The sequence below is a fragment of the Theobroma cacao genome, chromosome 5 (genome assembly GCF_000208745.1).
Source record: "Theobroma cacao cultivar B97-61/B2 chromosome 5, Criollo_cocoa_genome_V2, whole genome shotgun sequence".
Taxonomy (NCBI): domain Eukaryota; kingdom Viridiplantae; phylum Streptophyta; class Magnoliopsida; order Malvales; family Malvaceae; genus Theobroma; species Theobroma cacao.
The window spans coordinates 31983892-32004979 of NC_030854.1; the positions used below are offsets into that span (position 1 = coordinate 31983892).

The window sequence follows — 21088 nt, forward strand, 5'->3', positions numbered from 1 at the left end:
CTCTTACTATACAATGAACATGCGTATGGAGTTGATGACAAGGAAAATGTGGTATTTTCCAAATTAATCTAAAACAACATTAAAATAGAGATAAGACCTGCTTCTTCATCTCAGGTGCTATCTTGCTTTTTATCACAATCTATTTGCATGATATCTTGGATTAACTGTGTTATGTTGAGGTGAGAAGATCCCCCCGTTTCAACAGCCTTCTCTGCCATTTCTCCAAGTTTCTTGGCTCTCTTTCTCCTCTCTTCTCCTTCCTCTCCTCCATCCATCAACCTCTCTATAGACTCTTCAACATCTCTCTTCTTTACTAGCACTCCAACCTTCTCTTCTTCCGCCCACCTCACGGGCTCCTCGACTCCAACCTTCACACCAGCTTTAAGTATTTGTACTGCCATTTTCTCATTGGCAAACTGGTCTGCAAATAGTGGCCACGTTATCAATGGCACACCGGCAGAGATGCCTTCAATTGTGGAATTCCAGCCACAATGAGTTAGGAACCCTCCAATTGCAGGATGTGACTATATTAGTACTTGTGGAGCCCAACCCCGGATCACAAGGCCTCTTCCTTTTGTTCTTTCCTCAAAACCATCCTCTGAAATCCACTTCTCTACTTCTTTTGACGGATCACTTCCTCTTATAACCCAAATAAATGGTCTATTCGATGCCTCTAAACCTAAACCGAGCTCTATTGATTGTGAGGGTATCACATTAGAGAGGCCTCCGAGGCAGGCATAGACTACAGAACCAGGTTTTTGAGAATCAAGCCATCTCAGGCGTCGGTGTTCTTCTACCGAGGCCTTGTTACCTCTCTCAGCCTTATCCGAGGCATCCTTGTTACATAGTGAAACTGGACCAATGCACCATGCTTTGTTTCCTCTTACCTTCCTGTATTCCTTGACATATTCCGGCTCCATCTCTTCAAAAGTATTTATGACTACGCCATAGGATGCTAGATCGGCCTTCCTCCTTTCCTCGGAAAATTCTTTCAGGTTTCCATACATAACTTCCGGAATCTGGGCTTTAGTAAATTCAGCTGTGTCAGGCATGTTAGGCACAACAAAGTACTCTGACTCCGAGGTTACACGCTCAAGGATCTTGGAGACGCGTAAATTATGGAGGCAAAGAAGAAGAAAGCAACAAACACCATGGAACACAATCCTTGGAATCTGAAACCGGTTAGCAATGTCGAGTGTATATGACAAGAAGACATCCGATATGATACAACTTGGCCGTGGCATTAGCTCCTCAAACAATTTTTGTACCGGCTTTTTTAGCATGTTGGCTGCTTGAAAGAAATTCAAGGCTAAGCTAAACGAAGGCAGCATATCGAAGTTCTCACACCCTTCGGGCAATCCTGATTCTGCACATGGAAACCGGAATTCAACTAAACGGATAGAGAGCCCTGATTCTATGGCACGATCAAGGATTGACTTGAACCTGGCTGCATTATGAGGAGTTGTAACTATGGTTACGATCACGCCTTGCTGTGCCAATAACCTAGCAATGTCTATCATAGGGGTCATATGGCCTTAAGCCATGAAGGGAAACAGGACAAAGTGAAGCTGCTCGACTTGAGTAGCCATGGCAACTGTTACTACTAAACTATAAGCTTCAATCACTCAACTTTTAACAGAAATTAAGCGTAGACCAAAAATGATATGGAAAAACCATGCTTTAACTTGTGTACATTTTAGTATAAAAGAAACTCTAGGGTTGCTTTCATGGTGACGTAAGAGCATACATAAGCATTTTCGATTATCTGGGAAAAATGAAATTCGGTGGACAATGTTCAGCACATGCGTTTGGAAAAATGTACATGGCATTGTTTGACTCTCTTGGCTCTCCAAAATGGATCACCATGGAAAGAAGATAGAAATCAATTAGCATTCAAAGAACACTTTTTGTTGGTTTTTTTTTTCAAAAAAGAAAAAAAAAACAAAATCTTATGCAACTTTTAGGTATAGGTACAAGAATACAAGTTAATTTGTATCTCATGGCTATCCCTTCTCTTTAGAGGACAGTAACACAAACTTTTTTTGTACATCTTGCAGCTCTGTTCTGATGTATGTTGTCAATTATTTATCTGGTATTTGTATTCATCTCTCTTACTATCCAATGAACATGCATATGGAATTGATGACCAGGAAAAACTGGTATTTTCCAAATTAATCTAAAACAACATTACAATGGAGATAAGTCCTGCTTCTTCATCTCAGGTGCTAGGCTGCTTCCTATCATATGCTCTTTGCATGATATCCTGAATTAACTGTGTAATGTTGAGGTGAGAAGATCCCCCTGTTTCAACAGCCTTCTTTGCCATTTCTCCAAGTTTCTTGGCTCTCTTTCTTCTCTCTTCTCCTTCCTCTCCTCCATCCATCAACCTCTCTATAGCCTTTTTAACATCGTTCTTCTTTACCAACACTCCAACCTTCTCTTCTTCCGCCCACCTCACAGGCTCCTCTACCCCAACCTTCACTCCGATTTTAAGTATTTGTGCCGCCAATTTCTCATTGACAAACTGGTCTGCAAATAGCGGCCAAGTTATCAATGGCACACCAGCAGAGATGCCTTCAATTGTGGAATTCCAGCCACAATGAGTTAGGAACCCTCCAATTGCAGGATGTGACAATATTAGTACTTGTGGAGCCCAACCCCGGATCACAAGGCCTCTTCCTTTTGTTCTTTCCTCAAAACCATCCTCTGAAATCCACTTCTCTACTTCTTTTGATGTATCACTTCCTCTTATAACCCAAATAAATGGTCTATTCGATGCCTCTAAGCCTAAACCGAGCTCTATTGATTGTGAGGGTATCACATTAGATTGGCTTCCGAGACAGGCATAGATTACAGAGCCAGGCTTTTGAGAATCAAGCCATCTGAGGCATTTGTGTTCATCTACCGTGGCCTTGTTACCTCTCTCAGCCTTATCCAAGGCATCATTGTTACATAGGGAAACTGGACCAATGCACCATACTTTGTTTCCTCTTGCCTTCCTGTATTCTTTGACATATTCTGGCTCCATCTCTTCAAAAGTATTTATGACTACGCCATAGGATGCTTGCGCGGTGCTCTTCAGTTGCTCGGAAAAATCTTTCAGGTTTCCATACATAACTTCCGGAATCTGGGCTTTAGTAAATTCAACTCTGTCAGGCATGTTAGGCACAACAAAGTACTCTGACTCCGAGGTTATGCGCTCATAGATCTTGGAGACGAGTAAATTATGGAGGCAAAGAAGAAGAAAGCAACAACCACCATTGAACACAATCCTTGGAATCTGAAACCGGTTAGCAATATCGAGTGTATATGACAACACGACATCAGATATGATACAACTTGGCCGTGGCATTAGCTCCTCAAACAATTTTTGTACCGGCTTTTCTAGCATGTTGGCTGCTTGGAAGAAATTCAAGGCTAAGCTAAACGAAGGCAGCATATCGAAGTTCTCACACCCTTCTGGCAATCCTGCTTCTGCACATGGAAACCGAAATTCAGCTAAACGAATAGAGAGCCCTGATTCTATGGCACGATCAAGGGTTGACTTGAACCGGGCTGCATTATGAGGAGTTGTAACTATGGTTACGATCACGCCTTGCTGTGCCAATAACCTAGCAATGTCTATCATGGGGGTCATATGGCCTTGAGCCATCAAGGGAAACAAGACAAAGTGAAGCTGCTCGACTTGAGTAGCCATGGCAACTGTTACAACTAAACTATAAGCTTCGCTCACTCAACTTTTAACAGGAATTAAGCGTAGACCAAAAATGATAATGGAAAAGCCAAGCTTTAACTTGTGTAAATTTTAATATAAAAGAAATTCTCCGTGGTTGCTTTCATGGTAACGTAAGAGCATACGTAAGCATTTTGGGTTATCTGTAAAAAATGGAATTCGGTGCATAATGTTCAGCCCAAGAGTTTGGAAAAATCTACGTCGTATAGTTTTAATCTCTTGACTCTCCAAGATGGACCACCATGGAAAGAAGATATCTTGATTGAATACTCATGATGTGTCCTGCAAGCAATCAAATGACTAGTTAATGAATTAAGTAACGAGGCCATTGATGATTGTTTAATTGTTGCCAGTTACTTATTGCCTAGAACAAGCTAAGGGTGTATTTCAAGCAAAGAGATTCATGGATCAATATAATTAATTTCACTAGATTACAGGCAGATAATTTATAATTTATAGAAAGTAAATCTGCTTTTAAGAGTTGATTTCAAATGATTTTTTTTTTTGAAAAATATTTTCACGAGTTTTGAATGTTTAGCAAGAAAAATATATATTTTTTTTGTGAAGAATAATGTATCGACGAGAAAAAGATTCGTTATCTTATAAAATAGTTTATGTCCTTAAACAAATAAATACATAAATAATTAAATATATTAGTATTACGTTGTTCATTTTAAAATCATATAAATATATTATTGTTTTTAATTTTTTTAAAAACAAAATTTATTTTAATATAAAAATATTTATATTAATATCACAGTTGCTTTTTAAGTTTTAATATCTTTAAAATAATATACCGCTCATTAAAAAGTCTTCTTTCACGCAACAAGCTACATGGTTTAGCATTCATTAGGGGAAATGATCATTCAAGGCCAAAATATATTTATTGATGATCATCACCTCGGGGTTATGGCGTTCATGGAACAATATAATATAGTGCTCATTTCTGCCATTGTCCTGGTGTCACCTTCAGTCTGTGAAGCACTAAATCAGGCAAAGGATTACTTGTACAACATAACACAAACATGGTCCAAAATTAAGATAAAAGAAACACTTAATTCTATATTTGGATATGATTTTTGTAATGGGATTGTTATAAAAAGAACAATAATTGTAATTATTGAACTTAATTATAAATCTGCGGTTTCTTTTGATGCCGAAGAACTCAAATAGCCCTGATAAAACCATCCTCTTTGTTATTCTTGAAGTAGCAAACATTGCCAAATACAAATCAATTTCGATTCATTTGTCTCTCTTTCTGGATGAGGTTGTCAGGCAGGCATTTAGAAGCGGCTTGGTCACATAATTTTTCCATTAATGTTGCTGTCATTCTCCTCTTATTATGCTTCAACAAACTTCAGGATCCTTACCAGCTCGGTTCAACAGTTGTAGTTAGCGGAAATGAGTTAAATGATACCGATCGACAAGCATTGCTCGAGTTCAAGGCCAAGATAGTTGGTGATGAGCTCGGGATTCTGCATTCATGGAACAACAGTGTCCATTTCTGCCAGTGGTGTGGTGTTAAGTGTGGTCTTGGACGTCAAAGATTGACCAAGTTGGACTTGCGATCACTCAAACTCATGGGATCGAGTTCACCATATATTGGAAGTTTGAGCTTTCTAAAGGTGTTGAATCTTCGAGACAACAGCTTCAGTCAAGAACTGCCACAAGAAATTGGTCGTTTAGGAAGATTGCGAGAACTAGAACTACGTGGAAACTTCTTAGGAGGTGAAATTCCTTCCAATATATCTGGTTGTTCCAAACTCACACGACTTTTACATGGGGCACAACCAGCTAGTTGGAGAAATACCCGCAGCGCTAGGCCACTTGTCAAGTTTAAAAGAATTAGGCTTCAGTGACAACACTTTGACTGGGAGTATCCACCCTCCATTTGGGAACTTGTGATCTTTAGAGATAATTTATCTAACTCTTAATAGATTGACAGAGGTAATCCCTGAATCTCTTGGGCAATTGACAAATCTTACCCTCTTTGCAGCAGGGGTGAATGGACTTTCTGGTATTGTTCCTCCCTCGATTTTCAATCTGTCCATGATCAAAACTCTTGATATCAGCTCAAACCAGTTTCATGGTAGCCTTCCTTCGAAATTGGGAATCACCATGCCAGTTCTTGAAACATTTTATATGTAAGTCATAACCAACTCACTGGACCATTCCCTCTTTCAATATCCAACGCCTCAAATCTCGTAAATCTAGAAGTTTCATTTAACAAACTTAATGGAAACTTGCCTTCCTTTGACAAATTGGACAAGTTACAGTGATTTACATGAACATTATCCGCACCTTGACGAATGCCACCAGCCTAGTGGCCCTGGAGGTGAATGTCAACTACTTTGGAGGAGTATTACCTAAATGCTTAGGCAATTTGTCGACTAATCTCACGTTTTTGTTTTTTGACAACAATAAAATATCAGGAAGTATCCCAGTGGGGATTGGGAATCTCATCAACTTAGAGATACTATGTGCATGGGGCAATCAAATATCAGGTTCCATTCCCTCTGGTTACTGGAAACCTTCAGAAGCAACAAGAATTGGATCTAGGGATCAATTCTCTCTCTGGGGTTATTCCTCCTTCTCTTGGAAACTTAAAGATGTTGAACCAACTAGGCTTAAACCACAACAATCTCCATGGTACCATTCCTTCAAGTCTAGGCAAGTGTGAAAATTTGGTTGCATTGGATCTCTCAGACAATAACCTTAGTGGTACTATACCATACCCCCTGGAGTAGCTGGACTCTCATCCTTGTCCATGTACCTAGATTTATCTTCCAATCAATTAACTGGTGTGCTTCCTATTGAAATAGGAAACTTGAAAAATCTAGGTCAATTATCTGTTTCTCAAAATAGACTGTCAGGTGTGTTTCCAAGCAGTCTCAGTAGCTGTATAAAACTAGAGAAACTATTGATGAGTTACAATTACTTTCAAGGCTCCATTCCTTCATCTTTCAGTTCATTGAGAGGTCTTGCAGTTGTAGACATTTCCCACAACAATTTCTCCGGTGAAATTCCTGATTTTTTTGCAAGCTTTATATACTTACATTATTTGGATCTTTCTTACAATGATTTTTAAGGCATGGTGCAGACAGATGGAGTGTTTGAGAATGCTAGCGCTACATGGGTCCAGGGAAACAATAAGCTTTGCGGAGGCACACCTGATTTCCAATTGCCAAGTTGTAACTATAAAAGTGCAAAGAGCAGATCAAGCAATTCATATGAAATTAATAACTGCTATTCTTTCTGGGCTTCTAGGACTAGGAGTAATTTTGGTATTCTCCTTTGTCCTTGTTTTTCGGCTTAAAAAGAAAAGAAGCCAGCCTATATCAACTTGAACAGAAAATTCACTTTTAAAATTATCTGACCAAAGCATGCTAAAGCCTACTGATGGATTCTCCTCTGCAAATTTGATAGGTGAAGGTAGCTTTGGTTCTGTATATAAAGGAGTTTTAGAAGACAATGGAACTGTTATTGCCACCAAAGTGCTTAACCTTTTCAGTCCGGGATCTTCTAGGAGATTCATGGCTGAATGTAAGGCCTTGAGGAATATTAGACATCGAAATCTTGTCAAGATATTAACAGCTTGTTCAGGTTTTGATTACCATGGCAATGATTTCAAGGCTCTAGTTTATGAGTTCATGGTTAATGGGAGTCTAGAGGATTGGTTGCATCCCTCTTTTGATTCGAATGAGTCAGAGGAGTCAGTAAAGAAATTGAACTTTTATCAGAGAACGAATGTGGCTATTGATGTTGCTTGTGCATTAGGTTATCTCCACCATCATTGTGAAACATCAATTGTTCATTGTGATCTCAAACCAAGCAATATTCTACTTGATGATCAATTCATTGGCCATGTAGGTGACTTTGGATTGGCAAAATTCATTTCAGCAAATACACAATATTACTCTACAAGCCAGTCATGCACCTTTGGATTAAGAGGAACTATTGGTTATGCTCCACCTGGTACACTTCTAATCATTCCTACCTCTCCATAGTTACTTTTAAATTGATTTTCTTAACAATATGGACTTAAAAGCTACAACTCAAAACAATTACCAAGTTGTTATCCTACAATTACTGCTGTTTTTGATTAATGATTGGCAGAATACGGCATGGGAAGTGAAGTGTCAGCAAATGGTGATGTGTACAGCCACAGTATTCTTTCGTTGGAGATGTTTTCTGGAATGAGGCCCACTGATGAAGTGTTTAAAGAAGGTTTAAACCTTCACAACCTTGTCAAGGCAGCTTTGCGAGAATGAGTGGTTGAGATCACTGATCCCACTCTTCTTCAGTAAAGAGTCACAGGAGAAAAAACTGCCAACAGTACTTGCAATGTGAGCAGCCAGAGTGACAGCATACTGGTTCAATGTTTGAATTCAATATTTGAAATAGAAGTCACTTGTTCTACTGAATTGCCAACCAAGCGAATGAACACGAGTGATGTTGTTGCCAAGCTTTGCTTTATCAGAAATAAGCTTTTTGGCAACTCAGTCACGTCAGGAAAGACCTACTAGAAATGAAGTTCAGGTACCAGGTAATGATATCTTATATCAAAGTTATAAGACTTTCTAATCCATTACATGGTTCAAGGTAAAATTTTACATCCTTTGCAGAGTGCCCTGATCTTAATTTCAGTTTTTCTTTAGCTTTTCTGCATAAAAATTTTACTTGTTTCGTTCTATTGCAGGTGCTTAAGGTTGATGGCTTAAATAGAAGATGCCATAATTATTGACTTGTGTGGCTACAAGCAATCACAGAGCTTAAGCTCACTTCTATAAGCACTCCCCTTGCGAAAGAAAAATAAATAAATGAAGATGATCAGGTCCAATGATGTGCAATTTATTTGTGCTACTGCTTTTTTTTTTTTTATTTTGTAAATTGAACTTATTACTTAACAACGCCATGTACAATTATAGTAGCAAGAAAAAAGATAAAACTAGTGAAAAAGTCCCCATCAATAGATATGGAATCACAAGTTGCTGCCCTTGCGGTACTGTTGCAGCTTGGACTTGGTTTCTAGAAAGTCCAAAATGTGTTTAGACCGTTAATTCAACAGCAAGATCATGTTGTGCTTGTGCTATATCAAATTGAAGATGGCAATAGTGTAGGTGTGACACGTTACAACCATATATAACTGAGATAGAGTGGCTCTTTTTACCTCATGTGCTAGGTTGCTTCCTGCCATAAGTCCTTTGCATGATATCTTGGATGAATTGTGTAATGTTGAGGTGAGAAGATCCCCCAACTTCAAGAGCCTTGTTTGCCATTTCTCCAAGCTTTTTGGCTCTTTTTCTTCTCTCTTCGCCTTCCTCTCCTATTTCCATCAACTTTTCTACAGCCTTTTTAACATCTTCCTTATACACCAACACCCCAACTTTTGCTTCATCCCCCCACCTCAGAGGCTCCTCCACTCCAATCCTGACTCCAATTTGAAGTATTTGTACAACCAATTTCTCATTGCAAAACTGGTCTCCAAATAATGGCCATGTTATCAATGGCACACCGGCAACAATGGCTTCTATTGTTGAATTCCATCCACAATGAGTTAGGAACCCTCCAATTGCACGGTGTGACAATATTACTACTTGGGCAGCCCAACCACGGATCACAAGGCCTCTTCCTTTTGTTCTTTTCTCAAAACCATCCTCTAATATCCACTTCTCTACTTCTTTTGATGTATCACTTCCTCTCATAACCCAAATAAACGGTCTATTCGATGCCTCTAAGCCTAAACCAAGCTCTATGGATTGTGAGGGTATCACATTAGAGAGGCTTCCCAGACAGGCATAAATTACAGAACCAGGTTCTTGAGAATCAAGCCACCTCTGGCATTGGTTTTCGTCAACTGAGGCCTGGTTACCTCTCTGAGCCTTATCCAAGCGATCCTTGTTGCATAAAGAAACTGGACCAATGCACCACACTTTGCATCCTCTTGCCTTCCTGTATTTCCTGACATATTCTGGCTCCAGCTCCTCAAAAGTATTAATGACCACGCCATAAGATGCTAGATCAGTCTCTCCCGCTTGCTCACAAAATTCTTTCAAGTATTTATTATCCAAAATTACAGGAAGTTGGGATTTAGTAAATTCAACTTTGTCGGGCATGTTAGGCACAGCCAAGTAATGTGAGTCCGTGGTTATGTGCTCAAGAATCTTGGAGAGGTGTAAATTATAGATGCAAAGAAGACAGAAACAACAAACTCCATAGAACACAACCCTTGGAATCTGAAACTGGCTAGCAATGTCGAGGGTATAATGCAACAAAGTGTCAGAGATGATACAGCTTGGCCTTGGCCTCAGCTCCTCAAACAATTTTTGTACTGGCTCTTGTAGCTTGTTGGCTGCTTCTAAAAAATTCAAGGCTAGGCTAAGTGAGGGCAGCATGTCAAAGTTCTCACATCCTTCTGGTAATCCTGATTCTACACATGGAAACTGAAGTTCTACCAAGCGGATAGAGAGCCCTGATTCTTTTGCCCGATCAAGAATTGTCTTGAACCGAGCTGCATTATGAGGAGTTGTAACTATGGTGATGATTATGCCTTGCTGTGCCAACAATCTAGCCGTGTCTACCATGGGTATCATATGGCCTTGAGCCATGAAAGGAAACAAGACAAAGTGAAGCGGCTCGACTTCAGTAGCCATGGCAACTACCCATACGACAAAGCAAACTAGAAAAATATCCAATTAAAGCTTTAACTTGTCTAAAGTTAATATAGAAGAAACTCTTCAGGGTTGTCGGCAAGGGTGCTTTCCTAGTGATGTAAGAGCATACGTCAGGCATATTTGGATTATCTGAAGAAGGGGAGGTTTTCATTTCTCAAAAAAACTGAAATTTGGTGGACAATGTTTAATCCTCATCTGTTTGATTCTACATAGTCATAGTTTGTCTCTCTTCACATATATGTAGACATTGACAAATTGCTCGTAAAGAGTCCCCACGTCAGGAATCAAAAACAAGAGGACCAAGCCATAGTAAGCAGGATATGCGATTGTTTAAGTTATGCATTGATGCTGCCCAACTAGAAATAGAATAAGCTTACAGGATGCTGACCAAACGATTAGATTAATCATATGATGGGTTCACTTGCAAAGCAAGGTTTTGGCAAAGACAAGGATCTCATTGCCTGATTTTAAACAAGTGATATGCCCCTTGTTATCCATAATGTTCCTTTTCACTGCCATTGCTTCTTCTGCTCTTTTAATTTTTCTTTTCTTTCTAATAGTGAATTAAAATCTTTCATGGCCTTTTAAAGGGAAAAAAATGTAACATATACTACAAAAATCAAGCATATAAATGCAAATGACTCATATACATTAATATGGTTATATAAATTTATATGATGTGAGATATTAATCAATATCGATATATATGTCAAGACTTTCAAAATGCAAAAAATTATACAAAGATCCAAGTCAATTGAGCACAAATGATAAAAATTGTCATAATAAATGTTCAAATTTCAAATTAAATTTTAGTAATTATTTATTCATAATCTAGTTTCTAAAGTAATTGATGCGACATAATAAAATATTACATATAATGTATAAATAAATTTTAATTATATTAAGATGACAACCAATTAATGAGCCAAATACTCATGTGCTATTCAGATGGGATAGTTTATTTAAGAAAAATACTATTATTTATAGTGTTTTTTAAATCAAGCATGTATGTCCAAATATCTACTTTGACATATTACAAAATATGTGAGATATTTATCCCGAATATTTAATATATCTATGATCTAAAAATATTTTGATATATTGCAAATATTTTGTTTTGATTATATGTTAAGTTTACTTAGGTTGGGTTTAAATTAGTTGCTTTGAGCTCAAATTTGGTCTAAATCTATTATTTTATTAAAAATATTTTTTGAAAAAATTGAATAAAAAATATTTCTTGAAATTTAATTATATGGATATAAAATTTTTAATTAATTCTGTATTATAACTAAAATGAACCCAAACTTACTCCCCAAAAATTTGGGTACGCGGCCCATGGAATTTTCTTGGGTAAGCCCAAAGACGTTTTAAGTTTCTATTTTATCTGCTTCTGACCCGATTTTCAGTTCCCCGTGGCAGCAAACCAGCCTTTGAACCGTCACTCCGGACAGAATCACTTAATTGACTGAACTGCATATTTTCCCTGGAATCAAACAGAAAACAGCATCGCCTCCATTTTCCCTGAAACCAAACTCACTTAACAAATGGACTCCCTCAAGTCTACCTTCCTCTCCAGCACAACCCATCTCTACCCTTCATTTCCCCTCTCAAAACTGCCCACAACGAACCCCAAAATCCCCATACACTCCTCAATCCACCCGGACCCGTTTACCCTCAGCGACGGCAACCCAACACAACCGAAACCCAAATCCAGAAACCCAAAAAAACCCCTCTCCGACGACAACGCGCGTCGAATTATAAACAAAAGGGCCCAATATTTGAGCGTGTTGAGGCGTAACCAAGGGCCACGCGCCATGACTCCGAAATGGATAAAGAGAACCCCTGAGCAGATGGTAAAGTATTTGGAAGATGAGAGGAATGGGGAGTTGTATGGGAAGCATGTCGTGGCGGCGATAAAGGCGGTGAGAGGGATGGGAGAGAGCAGAGAAGGGGAAGTTGATGTGAGGAGGGTGATGGGGAGTTTTGTTGGGAAGTTGAGCTTTAGGGAAATGTGTGTGGTTTTGAAAGAACAGAAGAATTGGAGGCAGGTTAGGGATTTCTTTGCTTGGATGAAGTTGCAGGTTAGTGTTTTGGTAGTTATAGGCTTCCTTGTTAGTATTATATTTTCTTAAGTTTTGCCGAAATCATATCTAAATAAAATTAACAATGGAAATGCTAAAACAAAAATCCAACTGGTCTGGATAAGAGACATTAAATCTTTGTACTTGAAGTTTGTATCATTAATTCACGATGTCATTATTAATTGTTTCCTATACAAATAAAATATTGTTCGGATTTGGACCATTTAGTACATTTAGTGAACAAACTAACACACTTTCATATATAATTGTTTCCTATACAAGTAAAATATTGTATTTTCCTATTAGAAAAGGTTAAACATTTTATTTTTAGTAATTCAAAATGAGTTTAGTGCTTATATTTGCCTCAAAACATAGTATTTTCTTTTTGCTTCTGAAAGTATCATGGCTTTCTTAAAGAGCTGAACAGATTATGTTGTTGTCTTCCAAAATGTGGAGATTAATACATTGTAATTATAGACTTGTGCTTGAACAGTTATGCTATCGCCCGAGTGCTATTGTTTATACAATTGTGTTACGTGCTTATGGGCAAGTTGGGAAAATCAAACTGGCTGAACAGACCTTCCTGGAGATGCTTGAAGCGGGGTGTGAACCTGATGAAGTTGCTTGTGGTACCATGTTGTGTACATATGCTAGATGGGGGCGTCACAAGGCTATGTTGTCCTTTTATTCTGCCGTTCAAGAAAGGGAAATTACACTCTCAACTGCTGTTTACAATTTTATGCTGTCTTCTTTGCAAAAGAAATCACTCCATGAAAAGGTCAAAGATTTATGGAGGCAAATGGTAGATAAAGGGGTGGCACCTAATAGGTTCACTTATACTGTAGTAATCAACTCACTTGTTAAAGGGGGGATTTTTGAAGAGGCTGTCAAGACTTTTGATGAGATGAAGAAACATGACTTTGTCCCTGAGGAAGCAACTTATAGCCTGCTTATTAGTTCACACACTAAAGATGGTAACTGGCAGGATGCACTAAGATTATATGAAGACATGAGATCCAGGGGAATAGTTCCAAGCAATTACACATGTGCATCACTTTTAACTTTGTATTATAAGAATGAAGATTATTCAAAAGCTCTATCTCTTTTTACAGAGATGGAAAGAAATAAAATTGGAGCTGATGAAGTTATATATGGCTTGCTTATTAGAATATATGGAAAACTTGGGCTTTATGAGGATGCCCTGAGAACATTTGAAGAGATTGAGCGGCTTGGCCTACTTAGTGATGAGAAAACATATTTAGCAATGGCACAAGTCCATCTTAATTCAGGAAATGCTGAGAAAGCTCTAGCTGTTATTCAAATAATGAAGTCTAGAAACATTTGGTTCTCAAGATTTGCTTATATTGTTTCATTGCAATGTTATGTCATGAATGAAGATCTGGATTCTGCTGAAGCTACATTTCTGGCTCTAGCTAAGACTGGACTTCCAGATACTGGTTCTTGCAATGACATGCTCAGATTGTATATAAGACTCAACTTGACTGAAAGTGCCAAGAATTTTATTGTCCAGATAAGGAAAGATCAAGTAGTTTTTGATGAGGAGCTTTATCGGGCAGTTGTAAGAATATATTGCAAGGAGGGAATGCTAGAAGAAATTGAGCAATTGACTAAAGAGATGGGCACTAATGATTCATACAAAGATAACAAGTTTATTCAAACATTTTTTAGAGCTATGTGTGGAGAATACATGGGAAATCAGAAAGTTAAAGTCAATGTGGCCTCCAACCAACTTGATACCACAGCTCTTGGATGCTTACTTAGGCTCTATTTGGAATGTAAGGATTTCGGTAAGATGGAGGAAATATTGAAGTTGTTGCTTGAGACTGCCAATAGCATGTCTGTATTGACTCAACTTGCTAGCAACTTAATGAAAGAAGGTAAATTTTTGGTCATTCTTGTAATAAATATTTTGTTATTAAATTATGGGGACATCTTTTAAAATTTTTTTAAATTGTGTCTATCTGTGCATCCAATATGGTTGAAGCAACAATATAAGGTGTTGTGTTTCAGTTGACTGATGATATGATCTTCTTAAATAGGTGATATATCCAAAGCAAAAGCTTTTAATGATCAAGTGGTCAAGCTAAGTTGCAGTGGGGATGATGCAACAATGGCGTCTATGATTGGTCTATATGGGAAGGAACAGAAGCTAAAACAGGCCCGAGATGTCTTCACTGCAGTTGCAGATTCTTCCACTTGCGGGAAATTGATATATAACTCAATGATTGATGCATATGTTAAATGTGGTAAACCTGAGACGGCATATTCACTGTTCAAGGAAGCAAACAAGAAAGGGCATGATCTCGGTGCTGTTGCCATAAGCAAAGTTGTATACTCTTTGACTAATTTTGGTATGAGTTTATGAAACTCCACGAGACCTGCAAGACATGTCTAATGTTTCTTAGGGATCATCAGGTCATAGCATATAGCTATATATGAGGATCTTCTAAATAATTCACAAATAACTATCCACCATTAAGAATTAGATCTCATAGCATGGAATCAGTTTGGGTTCAAAATTCATTGCTCATAATGTCTACAAAATTTTAGTGGATTCATATTTAAAAAGCCAGCTATTACTGATAATGCATGATATCAGGTGATACATGACTTAGATCATATTGAAAAAGCCAGCTATTACTGATAATGCATGATTTCGGATGGTACATCCTTTTTTGAGAAACTTCAATGATTTATCATAGGAGCTAGACTATATGAGTGTCTTTGAAATTTACCATATAAAGTTAAAGGGTGTAACAATGGTTGGGTTTTTTACTTAGAAAAATCCTTTTTGTCTTTTATCCTTTACTCCCAATCGGTTTCAAGAAATTGTAATCTCGTGATACTTTGATGGTGTGCTCATCAAAAATGTAAATGTTAAAGTTGATTATGTTGTTTCTTGGTTTAATATGCTGTTGTCTATGATATACTGAATCATTGTCAATGAGTAACTAGATTAATCTTTCTCCAGGAAAACATCAGGAGGCAGAAGAGTTGATACGTGTTAGTTTTCAGGATAATTTGGGACTTGATACTGTGGCATACAATACATTTATCAAGGCAATGCTAGAAGCAGGTTGCTTAAAACATTCTTGGTTCACTGCATATCCATTTGTGACACTGGTCAAAGATAGCAATAACTAGTTTGTCAGAGCTTTGCAGGTAAATTACGTTTTGCAACCAGCATTTATGAGCGTATGCTTTCCATGGGAGTTGCTCCATCAATTCAGACATATAACACATTGATTAGGTAAGAGGTTGACCAATGAGAAAAAATTTGTCAATGATTCGCTTTTGATGTGACAGTTGCAGCCTGGTCATTTGCTGGTGCAGTGTCTATGGACGAGGTCGTAAGCTGGACAAGGCGGTTGAGACGTTCAACATGGCTCGCAACTTGGGCATCGCTTTGGATGAGAAGGCATATATGAATCTTATTTGCTATTATGGGAAGGCTGGTACTGGTTTATTTCTTATTTGTGAAGACAAATGACAATATTAATTAGCAATATCATACCAATGGCTTTGACTTAATACTCTTTTTCTGAACTTTTAATTTCTAAGAGCATAAACCCTGAAAATTTCAAAAGGTCACAGTGTCATACTTACTGTGAGGATCTATTCAAATGATAAAAAACTGTTGCTTGAAAGAATCAAATAGTAGTTGTGTGAATTTCTCCGGACTTCTTCTTATCTTTCCTTTCTCCCCAAACTTAATTCCTATCTCTTTCTTCCACTGCCTCTGCCCTTTTCCTTCAGTCCTTCTTGCTGCCAGTCTCCAGTCTTTTAACTTCCACCCTCATTCCTCAAAAAGAGGGCCAATATTGTTGCTTATGATAGTTTTATCCAGTTTTTCCTATATGTTGGTAGAATTGTCCTAGATATGTTTTGCTTGATACGTAGGAGCAATATTTGTATGTATGTTTTGTGTTGAAGTAGTAGTCAGATGCAGTGGTGAAGGGGTTAGACTTCACTGTCATGAACACCTAAAAGCTTTTCTAATGTTCACAAAGTATCTAATTTCATAGCAGACATGCTCATTGCAGACTTTTCAAAAGGCACACATTGCACTTGTATTACATTTATTTCTTTGCTTCTTGCTGATTTACTGCAGTTTTTTATGACATAAAGAAAGTCAATAGGATCATCATCATTTCCAACATATCTGTATACTTTTTAGCAGTTAGTAGAAATATAAATACTTAGAAATCAGGTGCTGAAAATTACTGGCTGTGAAGACTGTAGTGCAAGTGCTAGCCAAATTCATCCCAAATGGCATTTATGATGATTTATGCTTGATTGCTGGCTTATTCTGGTGGATAGTTGGGTCAGCAGTTAGATTTTCACGACTGAGATGTTTCACAGCTTAACTAGTTTAATTTTTAACAGGTAAGAGGGATGAAGCTTCCTCCTTGTTCAGTAAAATGCAAGAAGAAGGGATAATCCCAGGAATGGTATGCTTTACTCCCAGTTAAGAAAATAGAAAAGACAGCTAGTACAATTTGGTTGCTAATAATGATTGAGGATGATTGTTTTCGATAGCCTTGCTTATGCATTCCTTCCTTTTGCTCTATGGAGACCTGATTGAAGCAAGGGGTGCCACATGAAAATTGTGCAACTATGTCGTTACTGTACTTGTATGTATGCTTTGGTCTTTTGTTGTTAGACGTGATCATTTTAGAAATTGTAGGAACAGCGTCTTTTAACTCAGCATTACATTAGGTAATCCATGTTTATATTCACTTTTCTTGTCAGATTCTCCCGTTGGTTATGATCATATTACAGAAAGATTGATTTTCGCCTGAGATGCTGGTAGTGGCTGTGTGAATTGATATTTGCACATGATGCTAGCCTCTTCTTTCTACTTTCTGACTGTCACATTTGTACACATTGTTTTGAGGAACTTTAAGCATAAATTTTACATGTTTGATATTGATGTCATGCAGATTTTTGGGAAGTCAGCCTACCTAGGATCTATGTTGGGTTAGGGTTGGCCAATTGGGGATTTTGGGGTTATGGTTATGGTAGTAATTGGAGGAAGGACTTAGGAATCAATAAGGCTCTGTTTGGTTGATGTTTTTGCTTTTTAGTATCAGCCTTATGTTGTGTATTCACTTTTTATTTTTTGCTTTTTGCTTTCTATTCATTTTTTGCAGAAAAAGCAAAAAGCAAATAGTAAAAGTATCAACCAAGCAGAGCCTAAGGTTTTGATTAATTTAGATTTGATCTCAAAACAGGGTAAATTTGAGGGCTTTGGCTGGTTAGAACTTGTATGGAAATAGGACTTTAGAAGGCTGGATATTATGGGCATAGTGGATGAATCTGTTAATTCTTAATTTTAAATAAAAGATTACTACTTGAAGTATTGATCTACTCATTCAGTGCAAACTATTGCCTTTTCTGGGGAATGCAGGCAAGCTACAATATTATGATGAATGTATATGCCAGTGCTGGACTATGTGATGAAGTTGAGAAACTTTTTGAAGCCATGCAGAGAGATGGTTGCTCGCCTGACTCCTTCACCTATCTTTCCCTTGTTCAGGCTTATACTGAGTGTTTGAAATATGCAGAAGCAGAGCAAACTATTAAATCTATGCAAAAAAGGGGCATCCCCCCAACCTGTGCTCATTTTAATCACTTACTGTATGCTTTTGCAAAAGTAGGGATGACGAGGGAAGCAGAGAGGGTTTATGGGGAGCTAGTAACAGCTGGTCTAAGTCCTGACCTGGCATGTTATCGCACCATGCTGAGAGGTTACATTGACTATGGATTAGTGGAAGAAGGCATAGACTTTTTTGAGCAGATCAGGGATACTGCAGTGCCAGATAGGTTTATCATGAGTGCGGCTGTGCATATTTACAAGTATGTGGGAAAGGAAACTGAAGCTAAAAGTATCCTGGATTCCATGAATAATTTAGGGATCCCATTTTTGGGAAACCTCAAAGTTGGATCCAAGATGAAAGTCTCTTGATCTTTAAGAGTATCATTTTAGCACGACACATTGGATTCTGATATTCATTTCTCGTTGACACCTAGCTTGATTCTTCTTTAGAAGAAGGCCATTAATTACCAGGTTATATTGCCCTTCTCTGTCTTTTCCTTTTCCTGCATTAGACTTTTTTTTTTTTTTTGTGCACTTATGCTTCTCCCCAGAAATTGGTTCCTTATGCTTATTTCATGTTGGCAAATAGATTTATTTGACTTTACGAAATCATGATTTTTTATGTTAATTGCCCAAAATTCCTTCTGGTAGTTGCATTCTGCATATTTGCCTGTGCATGGTTATGAATGTTTAAATCCATATGATTGTGTGTGATTTTTATCATTTATCTCAGCAGGAGGGTAATTGAATTTAAAACTGAATTCTTGGCAGTGTGTGATATTTGTCACTGTGCTGACTTAAAGGAATGAATTCTGTCCTGGACATTGTTGCTCAATATCGAGTAAGGAAGTGATATGTGGCTTTGAAAAAGTGAGCTAAAAGAATGACTTGGTTGAAGTTGAGATTGCGTCTCAATCATCCCCTCGTCACAAAGCAATCATCGGTATGGACATTGTAGTCTCTGGTTGGTCTAATTTAGTAAACATGTCAAGTTGTTCAGTGGCAAACAATGCATTAGTCAAAATCACTATTTTAATACAATCTGTCTATTCATTTGTTTTAGCTTGCCAATAGACATGGGATATTGTCTAAGCATCTTTTTCTTCTTGAAAAACTCTATTGATATCATGTAAATAAAATTTCTTTATCATTAATTGTCAGTTAAAAAAAGAGATCAGCTTCACATAAACTTAAACCTGTGTCATCTGAAATATAAACAAAGAAAAATGAACTTTCTTTTTAGTGCCAACAACATCTGGATTAGCTGCAGTAGGGTGTGACTGAAAATTGAAACCCAAAGTTAGAAGTCTAGAAAAGTTGATGGGTGTATAGACTGAACCCCACTTTCCAACCAAACATAAGTTCTTTAATGCAGGATCTCACTAGATATATGCAGTCAGGGGATCTCAAGATAAATGGACAATTTTGGCTTAGATTAGTCTGAGCCATTTGTCGCTCAGTGTAGTTGTAAACATGAGTGAACCTTAGAGAATTTCGAAGCAGGTGGGTTATCTCTACGGCTGAAATCCTCAACTAGACTTTTGGAGTGTTGGTTGGATCTTTCCACCAATTACTTTAACATTATGAATAGAATTAAGGGTGGATATTCTTTTAGAGTGCTAGAAGCCACAGAATGAGCACCCATTCTTGCACACATACACACATCAACAGTTAATTGTCTATTTCGATATCTAGGCTGGTGGTTTTTGTCAGCCCTAAAATGTGATTATTTGAATGTTTCTATTGCTGAGAATATTACTTCATCCTGTTATAAAATGAAGATTTTCTGAATTGATCATTTGGTCTTATATGCATGTTTGATATTGGACATCACTCTAATTTAATTATCACTTAATTTTTTGTACAAATACCTCAAATTCAGCTCCCAACAGACATATAGGATATAGCAGTTATATCACTTTGGGGTTTCATTTTATTGTAGGCAATTGCAGGTCTCCTTTTTAAACTACCTTTACAACTATAGTGGAACAGCATCAGGTTAGCTTCAATAAACAATGTTAATCTGCTCCTTCAAGTTGTCAAGTGTTGTACTTCTTGAACATATGGTGAGGGTGTTATTATATTATGTTTTAAATAAAACAAAATCAAGTTTTTCATGTGCTTGAATGTTTATTTCTTTGAACTCTTAAATTAAATAAAACAATCTCCTTTCAAATTTTTTGTCCCTCTCTCTCTACCCCTTTTCTTCAACAAAAGACAAAGGATCAGGTGGGGGAGTTTGGATTGCCACATCTTTGTTTTTTGTTGCTTTTCAATTGGTTGGTTATCATGAATTTTTCTTATCTGCGGGTTGGTTATCATGAATCTTTGTTTTCTGTTGTTTGTTTACCTCATTTGTTATCCCCTTTCCTGTTATGTTAATGATTGTGCCTTTTGTCCTTCATCTTTCAGGTTTAGGTAGCTGAGTTTATTGATCTATGCTATTTGAGGGTCTTGCAGCTGAATCAAAACACTCAAAAGAAAGCTAAGTGTCTTGCTTCAGTTCATTCTAAGGTCTGATGAAGAAAGATTCTTTGTTGCCTCCTCCACAAACCTCTAGAGGTGAATCAGAGCTGGCAGCCGCCCCTGCTTAATAGAGGGAAGTTCTGGTTGCTGATTTAATAAAGTGAGGGGGAAGGGGTTAAAGTAATAAAGGAAGGGTAATGTATCAAAAAACTAGTTTTGGTGATCAACTTTATAAAAAATCAGTTTTTACCTTGTAAAATGGAACATCATTGTCAATTTGTAAGCTCATTTTTGCTCAATAGAAGTTCAAAATGTCTTTCCTTTCGGGAGTTTATCTTTGATTTTGTTATGGCATATACATGTTACCTCATGTGTTGCCTGCTTAATTTAATAAAATTATTTGAGTTTTATCTCTTGCTGAAGAAAGGGATGGTGGTGCTAATGATGCATGAAATTATTGGTAGTACTAGCCGGATTGATACTCTTGCTGACTTATTGCTTTAACTAGTCAAAG

General features: G+C 37.5%; 4 protein-coding genes and 1 pseudogene across 8 annotated transcripts; 2 read left to right on the forward strand and 3 right to left on the reverse strand.

Annotated features, from left to right (window-relative positions):
- LOC18599503 lies at positions 32–1976 on the reverse strand (annotated as a pseudogene).
- Positions 2073–3791, reverse strand: LOC108662272 (UDP-glycosyltransferase 73C6-like). Its single transcript, XM_018121636.1, has one exon. The coding sequence runs from the start codon at positions 3695–3697 to the stop codon at positions 2219–2221; it is 1479 nt and encodes a 492-aa protein (XP_017977125.1). The 5' UTR covers positions 3698–3791; the 3' UTR covers positions 2073–2218.
- On the forward strand, positions 4643–8004 carry LOC18599505 (putative receptor-like protein kinase At3g47110). The gene is made up of 8 exons (XM_018121025.1): positions 4643–4726; positions 5095–5567; positions 5671–5857; positions 6238–6454; positions 6556–6606; positions 6823–6924; positions 7160–7708; positions 7850–8004. Exons 1-8 carry the CDS (start codon positions 4643–4645, stop codon positions 8002–8004), a joined length of 1818 nt encoding a protein of 605 aa, XP_017976514.1.
- LOC18599504 (UDP-glycosyltransferase 73C1) lies at positions 8561–10618 on the reverse strand. The gene has a single exon (XM_018120541.1). The coding sequence runs from the start codon at positions 10384–10386 to the stop codon at positions 8905–8907; it is 1482 nt and encodes a 493-aa protein (XP_017976030.1). The 5' UTR covers positions 10387–10618; the 3' UTR covers positions 8561–8904.
- Positions 11826–20791, forward strand: LOC18599506 (pentatricopeptide repeat-containing protein At5g27270). 5 transcript variants are annotated; one of them, XM_018121778.1, is made up of 11 exons: positions 11826–12488; positions 12982–14386; positions 14549–14860; positions 15481–15585; positions 15672–15759; positions 15843–15964; positions 16896–16960; positions 17920–18579; positions 18845–19051; positions 20051–20106; positions 20521–20791. In XM_018121778.1, the coding sequence occupies exons 1-8, from the start codon at positions 11952–11954 to the stop codon at positions 18475–18477; spliced, it is 3192 nt and encodes a 1063-aa protein (XP_017977267.1). In that variant the 5' UTR covers positions 11826–11951; the 3' UTR covers positions 18478–18579; positions 18845–19051; positions 20051–20106; positions 20521–20791. The 5 variants fall into 5 exon arrangements, with proteins under 5 accessions (XP_017977267.1, XP_007029565.2, XP_007029567.2 ...); XM_007029503.2 differs by having other exon boundaries at positions 11952–12488; positions 20051–20174; XM_007029505.2 differs by having other exon boundaries at positions 11952–12488; positions 18880–19051.

Coding starts and splice junctions, on each gene's coding strand:
- LOC108662272 (XM_018121636.1), bottom strand. CDS start 3,697: ATGGCTACTCAAGTCGAGCAGCTTCACTTTGTCTTGTTTCCCTTGATG.
- LOC18599505 (XM_018121025.1), top strand. CDS start 4,643: ATGGCGTTCATGGAACAATATAATATAGTGCTCATTTCTGCCATTGTC. Junction 5,568..5,670: donor AGCGCTAGGCCACTTGTCAA/GTTTAAAAGAAT, acceptor AACTCTTAATAG/ATTGACAGAGGTAATCCCTG. Junction 6,607..6,822: donor TTCTCAAAATAGACTGTCAG/GTGTGTTTCCAA, acceptor ATGATTTTTAAG/GCATGGTGCAGACAGATGGA.
- LOC18599504 (XM_018120541.1), bottom strand. CDS start 10,386: ATGGCTACTGAAGTCGAGCCGCTTCACTTTGTCTTGTTTCCTTTCATG.
- LOC18599506 (XM_018121778.1), top strand. CDS start 11,952: ATGGACTCCCTCAAGTCTACCTTCCTCTCCAGCACAACCCATCTCTAC. Junction 14,861..15,480: donor ATACTCTTTGACTAATTTTG/GTATGAGTTTAT, acceptor ATCTTTCTCCAG/GAAAACATCAGGAGGCAGAA. Junction 16,961..17,919: donor AAGGGATAATCCCAGGAATG/GTATGCTTTACT, acceptor TGGGGAATGCAG/GCAAGCTACAATATTATGAT.